This window comes from Aotus nancymaae, unplaced genomic scaffold (genome assembly GCF_030222135.1).
Source record: "Aotus nancymaae isolate 86718 unplaced genomic scaffold, 86718_ANA_hifiasm-v0.15.2.pri h1tg000003l, whole genome shotgun sequence".
NCBI lineage: Eukaryota > Metazoa > Chordata > Mammalia > Primates > Aotidae > Aotus > Aotus nancymaae.
Window position 1 is genome coordinate 20,021,585 of NW_026988414.1, and position 27,400 is coordinate 20,048,984.

Genomic DNA, 27,400 nt, shown 5'->3' on the forward strand with positions numbered 1-27,400 from the left:
AAATCACTTGCTCTCATACACACACAAACATACATAGATGCATACACATATACATAATACACACATACACAGGCACATGCATAATTAGGCAATTCATGGAAGAAGAAATCCAAAGCTTTCATAAACATCTGAAGCATGTTTAATCTCAGCAGTAGAGAAATGCAAATTAAAACAATATATTGCTTTTCAGAAATTTTGGCCAGGCTGATGATTTCATGCATTTCTGAAAAGCAATATATTCAGTGCTGTTGGGCATTCAGGAAAATGATGATCCCTTTCTGATGCTGTTAACGTAAACTGCTATAAATTTTTGGAAGGAAAATAGGCAATATCTATTAAATTTGAAATGCCCTTACAACGTGAGCCAGCAAGCCAAAACAAATCTATGCCACAGAAAGTATTCAAGAGCATATGTCAAGAATTCTTATTGCAACAGTTTTGTCAGGTAAAAATCTGGAAACAATCTGTGTTAATCCATCAGTAGTGGAATGTTTAGATAAATCATGGCACGTAGTTACTATAAAATATTACGCAGCTATTTTAAAAAGTACTCATTTTGGCCGGGTGTGGTGGCTCATGCCTGTAATCCCATCATTTTGGGAGGCTGAGGCTGGTGGATCACAAGGTCAGGAGACCGAGACCATCCTGGCTAATATGGTGAAACCCCATCTCTACTACAAAAAAAAAAAAAAAAAAATACAAAAAATTTGCAGGGTATGGTCGCATGGGGCCTGTAGTCCCAGCTACTCCAGAGGCTGAGGCAAGAGAATCGCTTGAACCTGGGAGGTGGAGGTTGCAGTGACCCTAGATCATGCCACTGCACTCCAGCCTGGGCAGCAGAGTGAGACTCTGTCTCAAAAAAAAAAAAAGTACTAATTTTTATATATAATTAGCCAATCAACTTTGTATATGTGTATCTGAATAAATGTGTATGAACATACAACAAAGTGTGAAAAGAATCAACCCAGATTGTTAATATTGGTTGCCTGGGAGTTGGGATGGGAATGGAAATTACTTTTTCTATATACATCTTTGGATGGTTTTCCTGCTTATAGTGAGGATAAGCACATGTTATTTTTGTCTTTTTGTTGTTATTTGTTTCTTTTTGAGAGGGAGTCTCGCTCTGTTGCCCAAGCTGGAGTACAGTGGCACAATCTCAGCTCACTGCAACCTCCACCCTCTGGTTCAAGCGCTTCTCCTGCCTCAGCCTCCCAAGTGGCTAGGATTACAGACACACACCACCACAACCGGCTGATTTTTTTTTTTTTTTAGTAAAGATGGGGTTTCACCATGTTGACTAGGCTGGTCTTGAACTCCTGACCTAAGGTGATCCACTCACCTTGGCATCCCAAAGTGCTGGGATTACAGGCATGAACCACTGTGCCCAGCCAATTTTTGTAACTTTTACAATGATATTTAATTTAAAATTGATTTTAATAAAAGGTAGACATTCAAGAAACACCGGATGATTAATGCACCTCAATGTTAGGTGAATATCTTTAAAACAGGTTATTGCCAAACATTAAATCCATATAACTGAAGCAAACTGCAACACCTGTACAAAATAAAGGAAGTAAGAAAATAAAGTAACTTATCCACTGAAATTTCACAATTAGTATTTGAACAATCAATTCAAAAGACACCCATGTGCTACTAAAATAAATAAATGCATGTTACTTCTTGCAATCTTCTGGGAAGGAGTTTAATACCAAGCCATTTCATGGAAAAAACAGGAGTTATGAAATACGGAGAAAAGAATAATTATTCCTCATCAGGCGAGTCTAGCTATACTTAAATGTGTGTATGTAAGGGGGTGGCTGTTAATTAAGGTATAAAATCCACATGTGCCAATTGAAACTCAGGCTCTTCCTGCCCCCCCTCAAATGTTCTTACGCTACCAAGACATGAGCAACACCTAGCCAGACCTCCAAGGCACGTTTGCCTCCTCCCTCTTGCCTTCCTCTTTCCGTGAATGCTAAATCCTCCCACTCTTGGCCCTGGAAGGCTTCTGCCCTCGCCCTCCCGCTAACCTTGCCGCGTTTTGCCCGGCCTCGCTGCCAATATGCGAGCCTCCACTCCCAAAGAAGCTCAGACTGGGCTGCAGGGTCTTCCCAACCCTTCACACCCAGATCTTTCTGGCCTTCTGCCGACTTCTCCACCGTCGCACTCCGCCCACTGCTACCAGGATTCTACTCACTCCCGAGGACCTCAGCGCTGCCCAGGCTGTGGCCTCAGATCCTCACGAGCCTCAGCTCCCTAGGCTGCGCCCACTCGCGAACGGAAGTGCCAGGAGACCAAAGGACGGGCCAGGGGCGGGGCCTGGTCTGGCCAATAGAAGCACAGAATCCAGGCTCAGCGGTCACGTGCCCAGTGAGCGGGAATTTAACCCCGGGAAGACCTACAGGAAGCAATTTTACCTCAGGTAAGTCCCTGAGAGGTTGGAGGCAGGAGGGAGGGTGTTTTTGAGAGCTGAGGGGAAGAAAAGATCGAATGGGACTAAAGAAATATGGCAGCTCAGGAATCTCCGGAAAACACATTGGTGAGGCTCGGCCGATATGACTCTGTAGGGACAAAACCCCAGACCCACCAGGGCTCAGAGATACTGGTGGGATTTCAGCCCATCAATTAGAAGTTGCATGGGCTAAACAATAAGGGAAAATAGATGCACCTCGCCTCCTCTGCGATGTTACGTTTCTTTGTTTTAAGACAGAGTCTCTTTCTGTCGCCCAGGCTGGAGTGCAGTGGCGCGATTTCGGCTCACTGCAACCTCTGCCTCCTGGGTTCAAGCGATTCTCCTACCTCAGCCTCTGAGTAGCTGAGATTACTGGTGCCCACCACCACGTCTGGCTATTTTTTTTTTTTTCCGAGACAGTCTTGCCTTGTCGCTCAGGCTGGCTTGCGGTGTTACGATCTCGGCTCACTGCTACCTCTGCCTCCCAGGTTCAAGTGATTATCCTGCCTCAGCCTCCTGAGTAGCTGGGATTACAGGCCTGCTTTACCACACCAGGCTAATTTTTGTATTTTTAGTATAGAGGGGATTTCACCATGTTGGCCAAGGCTGCTCCCAAACTCCTGACCTCAGGTGATCCGCCTGCCTCAGCCTCCCAAAGTGCTGGGATTACAGGGGTGAGCTACTGTGCCTGGCCCTGGCAAATTTTTGTAATTTTTGTACAGACGGTTTTGCTATGTTGCTCAGGATGGTCTCAAACTCCTAGCATCAGGTGATCCACCCGCCTCAGCCTCCCAAAGTACTGGGATTACAGGGGTGAGCTACCTCGCTGTGTGATCTTATGTTTTTGTAAGTGTGGTTTTTATGCGAGGGAGTGAAGAAGGCAGAAAGCTCCTGATGCCTTAGGCTGTTGGGGAGAAGTGGGAAGGCAGACTGAAGATTACACACTCACCTGTGAGTGCTTTTAAATAATCCTGGGGCCCGGCATGGCACAGTGGCTTGTGCCTGTAATCCCAGCACTTTGGGAGGCTGAGGCAGGAGAATTGCCTAAATCAACCTGGCCAACATGGTGAAACCCGTCTCTATTAAAAATACAAAAATTAGCCGGGCACAGTGGCACCTGCCTGTAATCCCAGCTACTTGGGACGCTGAGACAGGAGAATAGCTTGAACCCGGGAGCAGGAGGTTGCAGTGAGCAGAGATCGCACCACTGCACTCCAGCCTGAGCGACAGAGGGAGACTCTGTCTCAAAAAATAAATAAGTAAATACATAAAATAATAATAATTACCATCATCATCATCTTGGGGAAAGCTGACTTCCTGGCCTTGTGCCTGACCTCATTATGGTGTGCATTTCCATTTTGGCCCAGTAGATGTCAGTCAGGAAGTAGCACCAGAGAAATAAAATCTTTAGAAATAGGTAAGGAAAAATATTCGAGAATTGTTGCAATTCAAAAGCTGATAATTTTAAATTACCTTCTCTCTATCCATGATTTTGTTCATTTCCCCCTATCTTTGGTTTTAGAAATAAGAGCAATCTATCTTTCTTGTATCCGCCCACCACTATTAGATTGATTCGATATCGGTATTGCAATGAAATAAACTTGATAAATGGAATTCTAAGAATGTATATAATATATGGACTCTTATTAAAGTAGTACATATTTAGCATGAATTTCAGTGGTTGACTTCAATACAAAGGAGAGTGATAAATATGAAGCCGATAGAAATACTAGGCTTCACAAGAAAAGTTAATATAAATGCTGACAATAAGCTGAATGGGTAAAGTCTGTAGAGTTGAGTTTGTTGTTATCTTTTTGAAATGGCTTTTAGAATGAGATAATCTTTTTCTGAAAGTGCAACATCAAGAAATGGAATCCTAGAATCAGTATTTGCTTGAAAGATCAGTGATACACTGGATGGAAAAGACACAGTGGTTCAGTGATTGGAAATATTCTCAGAGAAGTAACCATCAGTAAAATAATGCCATGTTGGTCTCTTTAAGAGTGAAAGAGGGTGGCTACACTATATATTCTCCACACCACAGAATCTAAGAATATTAAAGACAATTCAGAGAACATATTTGGCTTGTTTTAATTGGAAAACATTGTAATATCCAAAATCCTTCTGAGTCATTAATCAAATAATTGTGCTCTGGATTGTTTTTGTTTTGTTTTATTTTTGGTTTTGTTTTTGAGATAGAGTCTGGCTCTGTTGCCCAGGCTGGAGTGCCCAGGCACAATCTTGAGTCACTGCAACCTCCACCTCCCAGGCTCAAGTGATTCTTGTGCCTCAGCCTCTCAGGTAGCAGAGACTACAGGTACACACCACCATGCCAAGATAATTTTTGTATTTTTAGTAGAGATGGGGTTTCGTCATGTTGACCAAACTGGTCTCAAACTCTTGATCTCAAATGATTTTCCGCCTTGGCCTCCCAAAAGTACTGGGATTACAGGCGTGAGCCAACGCGGCTGACCTGGATTGTTTTAAGTTTGTTTTTAGTTTTTTTCTGAAAGTTTTAATTTTTTTTTTAATTTATTTTTTTAAGACAGTGTCTCACCATGTTGGTCGGGCTGGTCTTGAACTCCCAACCTCAGGTGATCCGCCTGCCTTGGCCTCCAAAGTGCTTGGATTACAGGCGTGAGCCACCACGCCTGGCCAGTTTTTTTCTGAAAGTTTTTAAAAGTTTTACTGAAAGTTTTACACAGAAGTTACTCTGTCCTAGAGTAACTTCAAAGCTGTAATTCCTTGAGTTCTCAAGTAAATGAGAACCATCCTGGACTATTTCAGCATTCTAAATTTTACTTACTGCTTCATTAGATGGATTTGTTGATTTACCAATATGCCATTGTTATTTTCTTCCAAATAAGTTAGCTACTAGAAAATTCTAACTTTAGACTTCTTATTTTCTAAGTAAGAGAATGAAAACAGTTTTGCAAATTGTTTCCCAATTTCCCAAATCCCCACTGTTTCAACACAGAATTCTGCCTTTGGTTACCCAATTTCCAGACCACTTGCAAAATATGGTTAGTCTGGGAACACTACTCTGGCAATCTTGTGAATTTCAACCTGTTTTGCAACAAAATGGTCATATTAAATATATTTCCACCAACCAACTAACAGCTATATGGTTTAAACAGCATGAAAAATATTCAATTTTATATCAATATACATTATTTTCATTAGATTTAAAATTATAGTAAAATATATTGTTTTTACCAATGATTACCATTCAGAGCCTTTTTAAAAGTGAGTAAACCAAAGTTTTGTGATTAAGAGAGATTTTCTGCACTTGACTTGCTATTTTACCAATGCTAATTTTAATTTTTATATTTCCAGATATTGAAATTTACACTGCTTTAAAAGAAAGAAGATATGTTTTCAGCATTCAGATATCATGCAATAGACTATTTATATGAGGTAGAGTGTTAGTGGCTTACTGCCTATTTACTAAGAATTATAATGGGAAAAGTGTTAACTACATTCAATATAGGTTGAGTATCCCTTATCTGAAATGCTTAGGACCAGAAGTGTTTCAGATTTCTGATGTTTTTTTCAGATTTTGGAATATTCTTATATATATAATGAGATATCTTGGAGATGGGACCCAAGTCTAAACACAAAATTTATTTATATTTTATATATATCTTATCCACATAGATTGAAGGTAATTTTATACAATATTTTGTGCATGAAACAAAATTTGTTCACATTGAACCAACCATCAAAAAGCAAAAGTGCCAGTATCTTCGCCACCCAGGTGGCATCATATTGGCACTCAAAAAGTTTTGGATTTTGGATTTCAAATTTTTGGATTAGAGATGCTCAACTTATGTATGATAATTTTTCAGTAATCCTTAGATTGTTTATTAGTGTAATTACTTTTAGATTTATTTAAAATTATTTTCCACATTTAATATATCTTTAAAATGCCACTTTTGGAAGTAAATTATTAAATTAAAATAATCAAAAAATTAAAATCAAATAATTAAAATGAATCTGAAGCTGTCAGGAGAAAAAAATTGAAACTCTTGGCAAGTTTGAGGTGATTTTGCTAACAATCTGGAGTGATCTTTCTTGAAAGGAGTGGAGAAAAAAGAATCCCAGTTATCTTTAGAAGATAATACTGATAGCATACATTGACCACTTTCTGTGGGACAGATACTTTGCCCTTCTGGATTATATTAGAGTGGTGCAAAAGTAATTACCATTAATTTACCATTAGTTAGTTAAAAGTAATGGAAAAAACCACAATTAGTTTTACACTATTCTGCTATCATTTTATCATCATAAGTACTTCGTGAGACAGATACTATTATTTTACAGGTTTTACATTTTACAGGTTAGAAAACTAGTTTCCAGAGAAGTTAAATAGCTTTTATAATTGTCAGAGCTAAGTTTTGAGCCCAGGCACATTGTTAGGAAACTAATTAGAATAACCATCATATAACAGTCTGTTGCTCTTATGATTTTAGTTGACAAGTTAAATGTTTTTCTTTGTAACACTGACCCCATTTACCAAGGAAAAAAATTACTCCAGTATAACAAAACTGTGTGACATTTTACAGGAAATGAGAAAGACATTCAGGCATCTTCTGGTTTTATTATTCCCTCATAAGTGAGAGAAGCAAATGTGTAGTTAAAAGAGATGCATCATAGGAATCAAAAGTCATCATAAGAAAATTCCAATATGAATATATTGGCCACTTGCAAAATTAGTCTGTATTCAAACATCCTCAAACTTTTTTTTGCCCATGGTATTTTAGTTTCTACTGGTATATGACACTCCGTGATATAATACAAATATGATACGAATCAGTGGCAAATCTTGCCAAAAGATGCAAGACTTTGTTAAGTTCATGAAAACAGTGTTGAGGAACCGCTCAGATAATAAGTAAAGATATTATGAAGATCATGCAAAATTAGATCAGTTGACAGACAAGAGAAAGAGAATGGTTTGAATATCAAAGGAGTCAGAGATGCCTTGGGAAAATCTTCAAGTATTCTCTAAAAACATCTTTTTCATGATCAAAGGTGAAGTAATGAGTAGTATCATGCATATCATCATATAATACAGTTTGTGTATGCCAAAAAGTAATAATTTATATGCTAATTATAAATGAAATTTTGTTATAAAACTTTTTGTAACTTTCATATTTTAGATAAAATACTAATCAAACTTTTTTTCCTATTTACTGTGAATCTTTTAGTTGATATAAAATTACCTTAAGTGATCTTTTTCTCTTTACCATTTATTCTTGGATAATGACTTCTATTTAATCTGTTGTAACACCTTCAGCGAACATCAAAAAGTCTTGTGAAATAATGCAAGAAACTAACATTTGTCCAAATACATAAAATAATGAATTCTGTGGGAAATTGGAGTCACTAAGGAAAGGCTTCATAGAAGAGATATTGCTTAAGATGGGCCTTGAAAGATGAATAGGACCTCTATAGAGAAGAATAGCAGGGCATTTTTAGAAGTACAGCGAAGACCATGGTGTTAACCAGGAAGTGACCACTGAATGTTAAGGGAGGTGGTGAAGAGACTAGTCTATTTAGAGAGAATAGTTAGAGTAATGGAAGATAAAGTTCGAAAGCAAAGGCAGAGCCTAATTTAAAGAGAACACTGACTCATTTATGGACTTATTAACTGATTTAACATTCCTTTAAATAAACAGTTTCCTTATATATAGATAGATAGATGCTCTGTTGCCAGACTAGAGTGCAGTGATAAGATCTTGGTTCACTGGAATCTCCCTCTCCTGGGTTCAAGCAATTCTCCTGCCTCAGCCTCCCGAGTAACTGGGATTACAGGCATGTGTCGCCATGCCCAGCTAATTTTTGTATTTTTAGTAGAGACAGGGTTTCACCATGTTGTCCAGGATGGTCTCAAACTCCTGACCTCATGATCTGCCCGCCTCAGCCTCCCAAAGTGCTGGAATTACAGGCGCGAGCCACTGCGTCTGGCCTATTAGATATATTTTTAAAAATTAGAAATGAATTTGCTGGTTGTAACAAAAGAAATAATGCAAAGATAAAACAAAAGTTAAGACATCCACATTACACTGTTTAGTGAAAAAAGCACATTGCTAAGTGATATATAAATGATGTGATTCTGTTTTTTGTCAAGTACTTACACATGCATTTTAGCTTAAGCTAGAAAAAATATCTGCAGGAGAATACATCAAACTACTACTGATATTACAAGGGGCCTTGACTTTCTCAGTTATGTGGTTCTGTGTATATGATACAGGCATACCTCAGCAACAGCATATATCACAATAAAGTCAGTCACACGAATTTTTTCATTTCCCAGTGCATATAAAAGTTATGTTTATACTTGGAATGCCGAAGTGGGCAAATCACAGGTCAGGAGTTCGAGACCAGTCTGGTCAACATGGTGAAACCCTGTCTCTACTAAAATACAAAAATCAGCTGGGCATGGTGGTGGGCATCTGTAATCCCAGCTGCTCAGGAGACTGGCTGGAACCCAGGAAGCGGAGGTTGCACTGAGCCAAGATTGCGCCATTGCACTTCATCCTGGGTGACAAGAGAGAGACTCCGTCTCAAAAAAAAAGTTATGTTTATACTCTACTATAGCCCATTAAGTACAATAGCAATATGTCTTTAAAAAGATATACCTTAATTTAAAAATTACCAGGGATACCTTAATTAAAAAATACTTTATTGCTAAAAAATGATAAGAATTACCTGAGTCTTTAGTGAGTCATAATCTTTTTGCTGGTGGAGTGTCTTGCCTTGATGTTGAGGCTGCTGACTGATCAGAGTGGTGGCTGTGGCAATTTCTTAAGGCAACAATGAAGTTTGCTACATCGATTGAGTCTTTGATTCACCAGAGATTTCTGTAACATGCAATGCTGTTTGATAGCATTTTACTCACAGAACTTCTTTGAAAATTAGACTCAATCCTCTAAAACTCTGCTGTTGCTTTATCAACTAAGTTTATGGAATATTCTGAATACTTTGTTGTCATTTTAACACAGTATCTTCACCAGGAGTAGATTCCATTTCCAGAAACCCCTTGCTTTGCTCATCCATAAGAAGCAACTCCTCATCTGTTCAAGTTTTATCATGAGATTGCAGTAATTCAACCACACCTTCAGCATCCATTTTTAATTCAAATTATCTTGCTATTTCTATCACATCTATAGTTATGTACTTCCTCCACTGAAGTCTTGAATTCCTGAAACTCATCCATGCAGGTTGGAATCAACTTCTTTCAAACTTCTGTTCATGTTGATATTTCGGCCTCCTCTGATGATCACAAATATTCTTAATGGCATCCAGAATTGTTCTCCTTTCTCAAAGGACTTTGCCTAGATCTATCAGAGGAATCACCATCTGTGGCAGCTATATCCTTACAAAATATATTTATTTCCATAAGACCTTAAAGTTGAAATGACTCCTTGATCCATAGGCTGCAGAATAGATATTGCATTAGCAGGTGTAAAAATATTAATCTCCTTGTACATCTCCATCAGAGCTCTTGGGTGGCCAGGTACATTGTCACCGAGCAGTAATATTTTGAAAGTAATCCTTTTTTTTCTTTCTGAGCAGTAGGTCTTAACAATGGGCTTAAAATATTCAGTAAACCATGTTGTAAATACATGTGCCATCATCCAGGCTTTGTTCCATTTATAGAGCATAGACTGGGTAGATTTAGTATTCTTCAGGGCCCTGGGATTTTCAGTATGGTAAATAAGCATTAGCTTCAACTTAAAATCACCAACTTCATTAGCTTCTAACAAGAGTCAGCTTGTCCTTTGAAGCTTTGAAGCCAGGCATTGACTTCTCTCTAGCTATGAAAGTCCTTGTTGGCATCTTCTTCTAACAGAAGGCTGTTTTTTCAGAACACATACAACATTTATCAGTTAATTTGCTGTCTTATATGGTGCAGTTTATGCCACCCACAAACAATTACAGTGGATCAAAGACCACTGATCACAGATCATCGTAACAGAATAATAATGGAAAAGTTTCAAATGTTGGGACAGTTACCAAAATGTGACACCGGAAGTGAGCACATGCTTTTGGAAAAATGGCACAGATAGATTTGCTCAACACAGGATTGCACAAAATCTTCAATTTATAAAACAAAAATATCTGCAGAGCACAATAGAATAAAGCACAATAAAGTAAAGGTGTGCCTGTTTTTTATAAGGAGCATATATTACTTTTAAAGAAAAATCATACAAGTTTCAAAGTATAGAGAATTTTAATATATTCTGAATATTGACAGATACATAGTAAATGTTAAAAGATTTTCTAATCTTTCTTCCACAGAATGTAGTTAGAAAGAAGTTTTGTAGAGATGCTTTATTGCTTCAAATCCCTTCATGTTTATATCAAGATGAAAGTTACCATATAGCAGTTACTGATAATAAATTTAGGAGGCCATGGACAAGAGGTATGTTTGTTTTCATTTCTTAAAAATGTGTTTAAAAAGCCATTTCAGAGTTCAGCACAGTAAATTATTAAGAATATGCAATGCTTTACTAATTAAAAACTCATTGTATCTGTTCATGTCAGGATTCCAAGAAGTTAACAACAATATTTTTATTATAGAATTTAGATAACTAAATAAGGAATTGGAAAGCTTATATTTGATGTGAATAAACCAAATAAAAGATATGTAGATGATGAAGACTTAAAATAGTCTAACATTGTAAACATTTGTTGTACTATAATAGAATTTTTCTTGACCATCTGAGGCCTACTTTAAGTTGTAATGGCACACTGAATATAAAATTATTTTTAAGTATATATGTATAAAATAGTTTTTTGTTTATATCAAGTCATAGACAAGAAAAGAAGTAGCCTCCTTGAGAAGTCAAGTCAGTTAACAGCATTTATTTGGTATATATCACATACCAAACACTGTTATAAGTACTAAGGACACAGTTACTTAAAAGACATAGAAGTAGTCTCTGCCCTCATTGGGTTTTAGACTGGTAAGGAGGATACAGCAATAAAACCATTAAATATGTAAACCAGTATCTGATATTGCTAAATGTATAGAGAAGAGACAGTAATGCTAAGTGATACGAAATTTCGGGAGTAGGGAGTGCTACTTCCTAAGACAGTTAGGGAAATGTCTCTCTGAAGAGGAGGACATTTGAGTTGAAACCTGAATAATGAGAAAGCAACAACCATGAAAAATATGGGGAAAAGCCTTTCAAGCAAATGCAAAGTTCCTGACTCAAGAATGAACTTGATGTGTGTAAGGACCAGAAAATTAAGCTATTGGGACTGGGTAATGAAAAAGGGACTGAGAAGTAGGCAATTTCTGAATAAGGATTTGTAGGTCATAACGGGGAATTTATTTATTTATTTATTTTTATTATGGCTACAATAAACTGAATGTTTGTGTCCCTCAAAATTTATATTTGTAGGTGGGGCCTTTGGGAGGTAATTAGGACATGAGGATGGAGTCCTCATGAAAGGGATTACTACCCTTATAAAAGAGACCCCAAGAAGCTCCCTTGACCTTTCTGCCATGTGAGTCTAGCAAGAAGACAGCCACCTATGAACCAGGAAGTGGGCCCTCACTAGACACTGAATCTTCTGGTGCCTAGATCTTGGGCTTCCCAGCCTCCAAAGCTATGAGAAATGACTGTTTGTTGTTTGAGCCATCCAGTCTATGGTATTTTTGTTATAGCAGCCTAGACTGATTAACACAATTGTGGACATGGGAAGTCACTGGACAATTTTAAGAAAGAGAATGATATAACCTGATTTATGCTGTAGAAAGATAGTTATAATTGTCTGGAGGATAGAAAGCGAGGAGTGGGGATTAGGAGTCAAGAGTAGAGACAGGGAGATCTATCAGGGAACTATTGTAGTAGCCCAGAATCTCGGCTCTGGATAAAAGATTATAGTGTCTTGGACAAGGCTTGTAGTAATGGAGATGTGAGATGTGCTTAAAGTCGAGCTTATTTTAGAAATTGTCAACAGTGAGGGGGTTACAAAATAGAAGAATAAAGAAATTCTTCTAGGTTTTTGACTAGAGAAACTGAGTAGATGACAGTACCATTTCCTAAAATAGGGAAAGGCTTATAGAGAAGCCAATTTGTGGTCAGAGTCAATAACTCTGCTTTGGCCAGATTATTAGGCATCTAAATGGAATCATTAAGAAGGCAATTGGTTATATTAATTTTGAGCACAGATGCTCAGGACAGTTCTCTGGGTAGACTTGTCCTCCTTTTCTCACTTGAAGTTCTTAAGAATAACTATAAAACGTGCTAGGAATGCAACATTCTGAGATAGAGAGAGAACTGGCCACAACAGCCTAGGCTTTTGCCAGTCTTCCCCTACCACGGAAACAGGATGTCCTTCAATGCTTTAGCCCAGCATGTCCTTTGACCTCAGAATATCAAACCCAGGTGGACTGCTTTCTGGGGTTCTTCAGCTGCTGTGCAAGTGTGACACATGAAGACTCCATCTGCCCCAGGCAGCTTTCCTAAGCCTTAGGGGACCAGTTCACAATGAATCCTAGGCTTCTGTTGTCCCTTGTTATCTATCTGTGAGTAATAAATCCACTTCATGTAACTTCCTGTGTATAGGTGTTCTGTCTCACCCATACTCAGACAAGTTGGTAATCAGTACACAGCTAACCTGCTTCACAAGCTGGAGTTTCAAACTGGAGTTTTCAATATGTAAATTACACATAAAGATGTAAAACCAGATGAAGTCACTGACAGCATGAGTATAAATAGATTAGAAGGCCTAGGACAGAGCCTTGGAACACTCCAATAAAAGTCTGATGTAAAAGGAGTTAGACCTAAGAAGCAAGATAGGAAAATCAAATGAATCTGGTGTTGTAGAATTCTAAAGAAGAAAGTACTTCAAGAAGGAAGTAGTAGTCCAATGCATTGGGCTCCTGTTAAAAGGTCAAGTTATCTGAGGATAATGAGTTGACCATTAGCTCGACTAAATGTAGGTCATTGATAACTTTGATAAGAGTGGTTTCCCTGGAATATTGGTTATTAATATGATTGTAATATAATTAGAGTGTGATAGGAATATATTGGAATATGATTGGAATATGTTGAGAAAATAATGGGAAGTGGGAAAATGAGAGTGAATTTGACTATTTTGGAGAATTTTGCTGTGAAGGAAAATTTTTAAATGAGGCACTAACTTATGGGAGAAGTAAAGAGTTATTCTTTTCTGTTTTTGTTTTTGATGTGTGATTTTTTAAAAATACGTGATGAGAGAGACTGTAAAATATTTGCCAATGGAAATAATTTTGGTAAAAAGAGAATAGGATGATGCAGGAAAGAAAAAGGATAACAGGAGTAAAAGGGGATAGGATCAAGAGCACAGTTAGAGAAGTTAGTATTCAGTAGGAAATAAAATAATTCTTCCCCTGTATGGATACAAAGATAGGGTTTGCAGGTACTTATGCCAGTAGGTTGGTAGAATGGGTGGTGGAAAATGAGGTAGTTCTCTGTATCAGTTTTCTATGTGAAGGTAAGGTCATGCACTGAAAGTGGATAATGGAACGAACACTGAATATTTAAGGGGGTAATGTGTGAATTAGCTGTCTAAAGAGCAGGAAAGCCAGTTTTGTTTTTGTTTCTTGTTTTTGTTTTTTTTTAATTTTATTTATTTTTTATTTTATTTTATTTATTTATTGCATTTTAGGTTTTGGGGTACATATGAAGAGCATGCAAGATTGTTGCATAGGTACACACATGGCAGTGTGATTTGCTGCCTTCCTCCCCATCACCTATATCTGGCATTTCTCCCCATGCTCTCTCTCCCCAACTCCCCACCCCCCGCTGTCCCTCCCCTATTTCCCCCAGACAGACTCCAGTGTGTGATGCTCCCCTCCCTGTGTCTCTGTGGTCAAGAAAGCCAGTTTTATTAGGGGGTGTACTATTATCATCTGTCAATATTGGGTGGCCATTTGAAATTTATGGTTGTTATTTGGAATGAGTTCCTTTAGCATGGCTGGGTGATTTTTTTCCAGTGATTGTCAACTGTTTTAGTGTACATACACAGAAAGTGTAGAGTAGGGGTTGTCCTAAGTTGGTATAAGAGAAAGAGAGGCAAGGGAATCAGGAGTCTTTGAAAGCAATGGTTATGGGGCTGGCTATGGAACCTAAACTGTTCTAAGCAACTTGCATGCCACTTCACATTTTATCTTTACCGCAACACTCTGAAAAGGCTATTCTTCCTAGTTTATACATTAAAAAAACTGAGGTGCAAAAAGGTTAAGCTATTTACCCAAGATTACATAGTTAATAAGTAGCGGTACAAGGGTTAAAATCCAGGCAGAGTGATTCCAGAATCTGTACTCTTAACTACTAAACTTTGGTATTTTTCTTTTTTTTTTTTTTTTTTCATATTTTTCAATGAGGCACAGGCTTAGATGTTAAATGATTTGTTCAAAGTAACAAAACTAGTAAGAAGTAACACTGGTGGAAGGTAGAATACTCAATTGCATATTCTGACAGTAGTATATGACATGGTCTTTCTCCATAAGGAACCAAGGGTCTAATTTGGAAGACAAGCTATATATACATACAATTTGATTGATTGATTGATTGAATGATTGAGACAGAATATCACTCTGTCACCCAAGTGCCCAGGCTGGAGTGCAGTGGCGTGATATCTGCTCACTGCAGCCTCTGTTTCTCATGTTCAAGCTATTCTCCTGCTTCAGCCTTCCAAGTAGCTGGGACTAGAGGAACGCACTACCATGCCTGGCTGATTTTTGTATTTTTAGTAGAGATGGAGTTTTGCTTTGTTGGCTAGGCTGGTCTCGAACTCCTGGCCTCAAGTGATCCACCCGCCTCAGCCTCCCAAAGAGCTGGGATTACAGGTGTGAGCCACTGCGTACCACCTACAATTTTAAATATAGGACTGTATATGGTTGAGTATTCAAGTGCTACTAACAGTATTATGGCCCTTCAAGGAGAATGTATCAGATTGAGCTGGAATGGTTAATAGAAGCTTCATGAGGTATAGCATGTGCAGTAGAAAAGGACTGTCTGGGATGGTAGTGCTGTATGAGCAAAAGAGAGGCTATAAAATGAGGCCGATATGTTCAGGTGATATTCTTCTAACTGTAGTTGATTGAGGGGCAGGGGTGTCTTGATGATAATGAAGATGACTAAATATTTGGAATCAGCTATCACTTTGGAAAAAACTACATTTGTGAACAAATAAAGATAATATCATAATGTAAAAGATGAATGTTTGGTTCCTTGAATTAAGTGTAAAAGAAAATTCTAGAAGGTAATGTTTACCATTATCCTTTCTAGTCTCAGCTGTTTCAGTTCCGGGAATGACAGATACCTCAGTCTTGGACCAATGGAAAGCAAGTCTCTTTGTGGACGATTTCCTTGAGAAGTATGTATCCTTAATCTCAAATTTCTCTTTTACATCTAGAAGAAGATAAACAGTAAGTTCTCCAGATACCTAAAGAGGGAAATATCTTCCTTCATTTCTTCATGGATTTTCTTCTTTTATCTGCAGAAAAGGTCATAATTTGAACCACAAAGGAGTAGTTAATAGGAGTGACTTCTATCCTTTTTCTTAATTAGTAAACTTTTGATTAGTTTATCAATTAGACTTTCTGTAGAAAGTATCTGTAGGAAGTTCTTCATATTAAACTCTTTTTTCCTTTAGTAAACATGCAGATTTAAGGGTATTTTGTAATATATTTGGTCAAAACATTATTTATTATTAGTTTAAGCATTCATCAAATATTTTTATCATGCTATGTATTAGATACAAGATATAAAAATGAATAAGACATAGTCTTAATCTTCAAAGAACACATGAAAACAAGGAATACAGTTTTATAAAGAAATAATTATAATGCAATGCACAAAGTACAATGACAGAGATAGGCACCCATAGCATAATATAAGGAAGAACATCTAACCTGTTCTACATTGTAAATATAGACATAAAATAGATATTTTAGTGCAAATTTAATAATTTACTCTGTTGCTTCACTTCATGCACAGAATGCTGATCAGACCCAGGAAAGATTCCGTTATTATTAACATTTTTGAGTTTCTGTAATTTAAATTTTCCTTAGTTGTGCTTCAAAGAAACAAAAAAACATTGAAAAGTATCTAGACTCTGGATACAGTGAAGCTCAATATGCCATCTTTGTCACCTAGGAATTTAAAGTCAGGTTAGGAAGATAATAGATAAGCACAGAAAAAATTAACAATGTAAGAATTAAATGATAATATAGGATGACCAACATAAAGTCTATAACAAGGCATACGGCCAATTAGAAGTATGTATCACTTGAGTAAACTCCTAAGCAGTGAGGAAACAGAAAGGTGTAGTGAAAAAAGCTCTGCACTATGAATTAAAATATGTAGATGTTAAGCCTTGACTGGAAAAGTCAAGTGCTAACTCCTTTGTTGGTCATTTTACCTATGACCCTCATTTTATCAGTATGATGATGATGGATCAGTGCTTCTCAAACTTTAGTGTACATATGAATCCCCTGCGGATCTTATTAAAATGCAGATTCTGATTCAGTTAGTCTGTTTTGGAGCCTTTCTAATCTATTTCTAATCTATTTCTAGGAGGTACTGATGCTACCAGTCCAAAGACCTACCTTGAGTAACAAGATGCGAGATGATCTCTAAGATCGCTTTTCACCTTATGAGTTAGGTTGGTAGAGCTGTGCATTTGTAAGTAGGAGAGGTCAGCTTCACATAAGTAGCAATTGAGCTTGGGCTGAGCAATGAAAGAGAAATTAACTCAAAAGAAAGGATTTTGAGCAGAGGAAACATGTTTCCAGGCATAGATGCAGGAATATGCAATCAGTATTCAGCAAAGGCAATAATTGGGCTGGTTTGGTGAAAACTAAATTATTGTTTCATAAGGTGAAAAGAGATCTTAGAGATCATCTTGCATCTTGTTACTCAAAGTAGGTCTTTGGACTGGCAGCATCAATAACACCTAGAAATATATTAGAAATGCACAATCTCAGGCTCCAAAACAGACTAACTGAATCAGAATCTACTTTCTGTCTATTGATTTGCCTACTCTGGATGTTTCACATTAAGTGGAATCATACAATATGTGCTTTTATTGTGATTGATTTCTTTTACTTAATATAATGTTTTCAGGGTTTGTCCATGTTGTCACATGTGTTAGTGCTTTATCTCTCTCCCTCTCTGTTTTTTGGGACAGTCTTACTCTGTCACCTAGGCTGGAGTGCAGTGGTGCAATCTCAGCTCACTGCAACCTCTGCTTCCTGGGTTCAACTGATTCTTGTACATCAGCCTCCTGAGTAGCTGGAATTATAGGCATGCGCCACCACATCTGGCTAATTTTTGTATTTTTAGTAGAGACGGGGTTTCACCATGTTGGCCAGGCTGGTCTCAAACTCCTAGCCTCAAGTGATCCACCCACCTCAGCCTTCCAAAGTGCTGGAATTACAGATGTGAGCCACCGCTCCCCACCAGTATTTTATCTCTCTCTCTCTCTCTCCTTTTTTTTTTTTTTTTTGGAAACAGAGTCTCTCTCTCTCATCTAGGCTGGAATACCATGGCATGATCTCAGTTCACTGCAATCTCTGCCTCCTAGGTTCAAGTGATTCTCCTGCCTCAGCCTCACAAGTAGCTGAGATTACAGGCATCTGCCACCATGCCCAGCTATATTTTTTTTTTTGTATTTTTAGTAGAGATAGGGTTTCACCATGTTGATCAGGATGGTCTCAAACTCCTGACCTCAGGTGATCCACCTGCCTTGGCCTCCCAAAGTGCTGGGATTACAGGCATGAGCCACCACACCCAACCTAGTCATAACATTTTTACCACCTGAAATTATGTCATATACTTATTTTTCTATCTTCCTTTTAGCAGATAAGCTCTATGAAGGAAAGAACTTTGTTTACCACCCCATTCTCAGTATCTAGAATGGTGTTAGCACATTATAGACACTTAATAAATAGTTTTGTTAAGTTTACAAATTAATGAATGGGAGTAGATTAATTTACTTAAAAGGAATGATATAGAAGGAAAGCAAAGATGATCTGGAGTAGAAACCTGGTAAAGACCAGCATCTACACATTATGCAAAGGAGGAGGCACTAGTGAAAAGAGAATAAATATATTGACAGGGAGGTAGATGAGGAGAGCCAGGAAACACTGATCTTCATAGATCTTTTGTGTCTACAGAAATAAAATTGACTGGTATTCTCAAAACTGTAGTACCAAGTATTGTTATAGAGTGCTGACCCTGTGAGCAACATTTATTTTAAAACAACAGCAACTATGTAAACACTGAGTTCAGTATATATGATCCACGTAAAAATCAAGGATCTTATTTAGTAATATGGACATTGAAGAGTTAAAATATTTTTTCTTCTACTTTGTATTTTCTTAAAGGATAAATTCTAAAGCTTTCTCCATCTATGATTTTAAGATATGTTAAAAACAAATTTTCAGTGCCGCAAAAGAAATAGCACTCAAACATAAATTTACTCAGCAAGACAAATTTACTTCTATAGAAGGGTGCATCTCGGGGATGGAGGAAAGGCAAGAGCACATCAGAGAAGGGAGGGGAAGGGGGTCTTATCCCTGATGCAACTAGTTCCTACTGCTGTGTCTTTCCCCTATTGGCTAGTATTGGACTGCACAGTCTAAGCTAATTCTGATTGGCTATTTTAAAGAGAGCAGGGGTACGATCCAGAATGGCAGAGTGAGTAGTTTTGGTGGGAAGGATGTGTTACAGAGTAGGTGACTAAGGATGACTAAGGACAGAGCAGGTGACTAAGGATGGCCAAGGACAGAGCCACTAGTGATTGGGGCTAGGAGGGGGTTGTTTACTGAAACTGGGGGAAGAGGACATAAAGAACAAGGAAGTTGAACCTTAAAATAGAGAGCAAAGAACAGGGAAGCTGAACATGCTAACATATTGGTTCTTTGAAGAGGAATTTACTATATCCTACAGATATGACATAATTGGTCTTTTCTCCCATATGGAGAGTTATATTCATTTTGGTTCTTTCAGTCTGCACAAAGGAATGATTAGGGCTGTAATGTTCCAGGATATCAGGAAAAAAGTATATAAAGATGTATAACTAAGTTGCCAATAATATATTTATCCATTGGAAGATCTCTTGTAATGCCAACCATTGTAATGGTGTAGACAATAGCAGATACATGTGTATCAATCAGGAAACAGGTAAGGGCAAGGTTAAAAGAGCCAAAAAGATGTCCTCAGGACTAGCAACAGTAGGAAGTTAAAACTGCCTTCCCAAAAATTATAACTGAGGAAATTATGACAGTGAAAGAGATCAGACCTAACTGATTCCATCCTGCTTCTAACCTTTAAACTGCCCTTCTAACCTTTAAATTCCTGGGTGTAGGCTGAACTAATCTTGGGAAGGAATTTAGCATATGGTTTGACTCTGAAACAAAATTGATTATAGCCCTTTCCTGAAAAGACCCACTTCTTGCCTGGGGACCAGATTGCCTTTGTAGGACTAACAAATTATCTACAAGGTTAGAAATTTTGGTTTAGGGGTCATGTGGCCTCTGTCTGCAAGAATCTGAACCTCTCCAAATTGCTCCTGGGAATAACATCTCTATTATAAAATCCAAGATCAGTGCTTGAGATATTTTGCAGACCCTGCACTTAATGGATCAGCTGACACCACCTAGCCAGTAATCTGGCTCAACCAGGTCTGCGATCCCACCCAGGAGCAGAAGACAGCAAGGAAACCTCACTTCCATCCCTTATAATTTCATCTCCAGCCTGACCTATCTGCACTCCCCACTTTCCAAGCCCTTACCTGCCAAATTATCTTTAAAAACTCTGATCCCCCAATGCTCAGGGAGACTAATTTGAGTAATAATAAAACACTGGTCTCCTGCACAGCTGGCTCTGCATGAATTAATCTCTATCCACTGCAATTCCCCTGTCTTGATAAATCAACTGTCTAGGCAGTGGGCAAAGTGAACCTGTTGAGCAGTTACAAAGTTGTTACTACCCTAAGGTTGAAGAAACAAGGTGCCTATGCAGTTACCAAGCTAGTAAGAACTACAGGAGCAGGGTTGTCTGACAAGGGATGTAACTTTTGGTGGAAGAGTGCAGCCACTTCTAAACTGTGGCCCAACAGAGAAGGATTTGGGAGGAATAATATTCCAACCTGTCTCTCTCTCACCTTCGCTCTTCTGCCAGTACTTTCCATGGCTGAACCCATCCAGAAGCCAGAGGACAAGGAAGCTTGGTTAGTACATAGAGAATAGGTTCCCAGGTTACAGAAAAGAACATAAAAAGTTGAGTAATTGTATTGAGGAACAGACATCGAATATCCAACACAAGGGCAGTTTGGCAATGTGTGGCAAAACGTAAAAATCTATATACCTTTAACTTCATCATTTCTGTTTTTAAGAAATATATTTTGAGATTATTAGTGAATATAGATGTTCTTTGCATTGTTGCTCACAATACCAAACAATTAAAACAAACTTAAATTTCCAGCAATCAGGAATTGGTTGAATAAATTCTGATTTACTGATATCTGTTTACCCATTCAAATATTATTTTTGAATGTACATTGATTGACATGTAAATGTGTTCATTCTTCATCGTTTTACAGAAAAGAACAGGTTATGGAATGCCATTGTCATTAATCTACTATTGTTTAAAGATATTTTTAAAAATTGAGAAATTTACATAATTTTTATATTCATCTTGAGTGATGGGATTATGGATATTTCTTCTCTGTATCTGTTGGAATTTGATAATTTCTTTCCACAGCGAAATATACTATTTACTAATAAAAGTGTTTTAAAATAGGCCATAAACATAACATTAGTAATTTTATACTGTACAGAAAAACAATTACAAGAATGGTGACCCAGATTAACTGTGAATTTGATGAAGTTGTTCCAAGTTCAAATCCAGACTCCCAAATTGAAGTAGAGGAGGCAAGTTTATACACCCACATGGACTATAATGAAGTCTTTACTCCTGTCAGCTGTTCAGAAAAATGTTCAGCACTTCGAAAACAGAACAAAGGTAAAGATTTGTTATTTTATATTCATTTCAGTGAGTTTTTTGTTTGATTTGATTGAAAAATTTTTTTATTAAAGGTCCAACTGCGTAATTATAACCCTAAGCTTTGCCACATTAGGGCAGTATTTCCTCATTCATATTAATCCCCTTTGTAAGTTGGGTTATTTTTGGAGTTTAAGTTTGCTGGGCCTCAAAATAACTGGCAGAAATTTGATCATAGTATGCTTTCAACATACTGCTGTAATGATATTGGTATCTTTTTACAGATCCTATGATATAACAATCCAGTGTAACATTAAATTAATATATTATAATGTGATGATTATATTTTAATTCTTAAAACATAATATTTTCAATCTCATCTAATTTATGTGAAATCAAGGTTCAAAGTGGAGATGGAATAGTTGCAGTATTAAGTTAGAAAATTTACTCAGTTTTACAAACTTCCTGTCAAAAATAAAAGTAAGCCGGGCATGGTGCTTACTACACCTGTCATCCCAGCACTTCGGGAGGCCAAGGCAGGTGGATCACCTGAACACAGGAGTTCAAGACCAGTATTATATATTATATATAATGTAATACTAATATATGTATCATATATATGTATTATATATTAATATATTAATATATGTATTATATATAATATATTAGTATTATATAGAGAATATATATATCTATATGTATAGAATATATATAATATATAATACATTATATACTATATAATATACTATATATAATATACTACATATACTGATACTAATATATTAGTATAACATATATATAATATATAATTAGTATTATATCAAATTTATATAATAAAATTTATGTTGTATTATATTTGTGTAATATATGACATATATGATTATATATAATTTAATATAATAGTAATTATAATAATTTATTATATTATGTATATTACATATAATTTAATGTAATACTAATTATATATTATATTAATTATAAAATACTAATCATATATTATATTAATATATAATATACATTAATATAACATACATAATTTAATATAATACTAATTACATATATTATATATTAGTATATAATTAGTATACTAATACTAATATATTAGTATTATTTATGTTATATATCATATATATCATATACTATATATACAATACTAATATACTAGTACTGTATATATATTAGTATATATGTGATCCTGTATATTGTACTGTATATATGATACTGTATATGATACTGTATATATGATACTGTATATGATACTGTATATATATGATAGTATATATATGATACTATACATGATACTGTGTATTATATCATATATATACTTATATATACAATACTAGTATTGTATATATATATAAGTATATATATGATACTAATACTAATATATATAATATGTATTAGTATATAATATATATTATAAAGTATATAATATATATTATATATTATATGTATTATATATTATATATATTATATACATTAACTAATACTAATATATTATATATAATATGTATTAGTATATAATATATATTATAAAGTATATAATATATATTATATATTATATGTATTATATATTATATATATTATATGTATTATATATTATATACATTATATATAATATGTATTAGTATATAATAGTGTGTATACTAAATAATATAATATTATACCAAATAATATAATATAAATATTATAATATACCAAATAATATAATATTATATACTAATACATATTATACATAATGTATTAGTATTAGTATCATATATAATATATAATATATATATTATAAAGTATTATATAATATGTATTACATGTATTATATATTATATGTATTATATATTATATGTGTATTTTATATATAATATATATTATATGTATTATTAGATAATATATATTATAAAGTATTATATAATATATAATATATAATATAATATATAATATATATGATACTAATACTAATATATTATATATAATATGTATTAGTATATAATATATAATTATATTATATAATATATAATATATATTCATATTATAGATAATATTATATAGTATATGATATATATCTTTAGTTTCATAATATATATGATACTAAATATATATCATATATATAATACTAATATATATTATATATGATATAATTATAAAATACTATATATTATATGTAATGCTAATATATTAGTAATATATACTTATAAGTATTAGTAATATATACTTATATTAGTAATATATATTTATTAGGTATATATACTTATATAAACATATTAATTTGTAAAAACTGATGGACTACACAAATATAGCTATTATAAATGTGGCAAACTAGAAGCTACTATTGTCTAGAATCAAATATTGACTGAGAAAATATGCTTGAATTTCCAAAATGCGTATGAATTCTTCATATCCTGTATTGCCTTAGGTGTCCTGTGTCACCAGACATCACTTTATAAATTTAGATTTTCAATTTCATTTATTGTCTTTGCAGTTATATTGATTGCTGCCAGATCTGTAGATACTTTGGTCTTATTGTCTAAATCAAAAGAAACATATTATATTTTGTAATTTGTAAATATACTGTATCTTATAAGAATTATAAATAATTACTAAATTACAATTTCAAAACATATATATCTTTAAAACATAAAACAGTGGCTGGTTTTCTTTTATGGTTGTTGGTTTATTGATATTTGCTAAATTTTCTATAATGTTCACTTATTATTTCTTAATACATGAAACTCTTAAGCATCCCTCTAAATATCCTGGGAACATATAAGCAAGTATAAATGTAGCTTTTATTTTTCTTTTTAAAAATAAAATTAGGCCAGGCATAGTAGCTCATGCCCGTAATCCCAGCACTTTGGGAGGCTGAGGCAGGTGGATCACCTGAGGTCAGGAGTTTGAAACCAGCCTGGCCAACATGGTGAAACCCTGTCTCTACAAAAAGTACAAAATTAGCTGGGCATGGTGGTGGGCACCTATAATCCCAGCTACATGGGAGGCTGAGGTGAGAGTATCACTTGAACCTGGGAGGTGGATGTTGCAGTGAGCCAGGATCGCACCATTACACTCCGGCCTGGGCAACAAGAGCAAAACTCCAACTCAAAAAATAATAAGAATAAATAAAAAATAAAACAAACGAAGTTGCATATGCATACAGTTTAGTGAGTCAAATAGTTTGTTAAAGTTTACAATAAAAAGCAGTAATCTGACCTGTGGTTTTAAATGGTGGCACAGAAGCAAGCTGGCTTCACTACTCATACAGGAAACCAAAAACAAATATAAAGTGCCAAGATTTTCAGTAGCAACAACCCACATCTCAAATATGAGGATGAGACAGATCCTAAGGACACAGATGTGAAAAAACTTCAAGCACAGAATCCAACTTCCACATCCACCTTGCCCATTCTGCCTGACAGGAACCACATGGAAAATCTTTTCCTAATTCATGGTTTCTATGCTGGAAAAAGTGAGATTGGAATAGTTAGCTAGCTTTCCCACCATCTTGGATTCCCTGGCAGGAGACTGTTCTTTCTTTAACCCATGGAAAGCATGGTGACTGCCTGAAAGGAGAGACAAAGAGGGGAGAAGGGACTACTAACCTCAGCCCTGGAAACTGCTCTGTAACTCAGGCAAAGGAGCCAAACCAGAGTAGCTGAATTGTGCCACAGGTCCCTTGGGCACGAACCTCTAGCCAGACTTCTCTTGCTGTTGGGATAATCTTTTTCAGACTCTCCCATTTGGAGTAGACAGTGCCCTGATCATTTGCTAGAGCCAAGGCAAACCTGGGCTTAAGATACCACTCATAGCCAAGAAAGAGGCAACAACTTAGTAGTAAAGATTTGCTAAGCAAATATATCCAATAAAAAAACAAAACAAGTTGAACAGAGAAAGCTGGAATAAATAACCAATCATCTTTCAATGCAAAGACAAAGACATATACCCACAAGAAACAACACCGAACAGGGAAATGTGACCTCTGCAAAAGGACAAAGCAAAAACCCAGTGACTGACCCTAACAAGAGAGTAATTTGTGAACTCTCTGACCAAGAATTCAAAGGAGCAGTTTTAAGGAAATTCAGTGATCTCTAAAATAATATAGAAAAGCAATTCTGAAATTTGTTGGAAAAATTTAACAAAGAGAATTTGTTAAATTTTTAAAGTTAACTTAAAAACATTTTTTTAATCAAACAACTTTTGGAACTGAGAAATACATCTGCTGAGCTGAACAACTCATTAGAGGCTCTCAACATCAGAATGGAACAACCAGAGGAAGAATCAGTGAGCTCAAAGACCAGCTATTTGAAAATACAATCAGAGGAGAAAAAGGAAAAAACAAAGAAAAAGAAGAAAGACTGCCTACAAGATATAGAAAATTACCTCAAAAGGCCAAATCTAAGAATTCTTGATGTTTAAAAGGGAGCTGAGAAAGAGCAGAGGGTAGAAAGAAATAATACAAAAATTTCCAAAGCTTGAGAAAGATATAAATCTCCAGTACAGGAAGGTCTGAAAATACCAAAGAGATTCAACCCAAATAAGACTACCCCAAGGTATGTAATAACCAAACTCTCAAAGGTCAAGTACAAAGAGGATCTCAAAAGCAGCAAGAGAAAAGAAGCAAATAACATACAAAGAACCTCCAGTTCTTCTGGTAACAGACTTCCCAGACAGGAGGGAGTGGAACAACATACTCAAAGTGCTCAAAGGAAAAAAAAAACCCATCCAGCAAAATTGTATCCAGCAAAATTACCCTTTGAATATGAAGGAGAAATAGTCTTTCCCAAACAAAATTTCAGAGGATTCACCCCTACCAGACCCATCTTACAGTAAATGCTAAAGGGAGTTCTTCAATCTGAGAGGAAAAAAACAAAACAAAACAAAAAACCATTTACATACAAAAAGAAAACTTTTCAAGTCATGAAACCCACTGGTAAAATTAAGTACATGAATACTTAGTTTTAAGAATTTTTGATCAAGCTGGTGGCTCAGACCTGTAATCCCAGCACTTTGGGAGGTTGAGATGGGCAGATTATAAGGTCAGGAGATGGACACCATCCTGGCTAACATGGTGAAACCCCATCTCTACTAAAATATAAAAATTAGCCAGGTGTGATGGTGCATACCTGTAGTCCCAGCTACTCGGTAGGCTGAGGCAGGAGAATCCCTTGAACCCGAGAGGTGAAGGTTGCAGTGAACCAAGATCGTGCCACTGCACTCCAGCCTGGTGACAGAGTGAGACTCCATGTCAAAAAAAAAAAAAAAAAAATTCTAGAATACTCAGAATACTCTGTTACAATAATTGTGGTGTGTAAGCACTCATAACTCTAGTATGAAGCTCAATCAAAAACAATAGTTATAGCAACCTATTAAGAGATAGGTAATATAAAAATATGTAAATTGAGACAACTAAGTCAAAATGTGGAATTATGTGTGTATGTGTGTTTGCCTTTGTTTCTATTCCTCTTTGTAATCTAAAATATTATCTCGTTAAAATAACTTTTTATATCTATATGATGTTTTTTGTAAACCTCCTGGTAACCACAGTTCAAAAACCTATAATAGATTCATTAAAAATAAAAAACAAAAAATTAAAACATACTACCAGAGAAAATAACCACAAAGGAAGACAGTAGGAAAGGAAGAAAGGAGTCTTAAAACAGTCAGAAAATAGGCAAAAAAATGGCAGTAGTAAGTCTTTACTTAATAATAATACTGAATGTAAATGGTCTCAATTTTCCAAATAAAAGGCATAGAGTGACTGAATGAATTAAAAAAACAAGGCCAAATTATATGCTGCCTTCAAGAAACTCTCTTCACTTATAAAGACACACATAGACAGAAAGTGAAGTGGTGGAAAATGATATTTCATGCAACTGGAAACCAAAAATAGCAGGAGTGCTATACTTACATAAAATAGACTACAGATGTAAGATTGTAAAAAGAAACA

The 27,400-nt window shown here is 35.7% G+C and overlaps 1 protein-coding gene across 1 annotated transcript in view; it reads left to right on the top strand.

Moving 5' to 3' along the window:
• Positions 1 to 15,767: 15,767 nt before the first annotated feature.
• SHOC1 (shortage in chiasmata 1) overlaps positions 15,768 to 27,400 on the top strand; it is an 88,777-nt gene continuing 77,144 nt past the window's right edge. Inside the window, exons 1-2 of the mRNA XM_064378953.1 lie at positions 15,768 to 15,832; positions 21,302 to 21,486. Of these exons, the coding sequence (XP_064235023.1) occupies positions 15,768 to 15,832; positions 21,302 to 21,486 (250 nt within the window). The remainder of the gene's footprint in view (positions 15,833 to 21,301; positions 21,487 to 27,400) is intronic.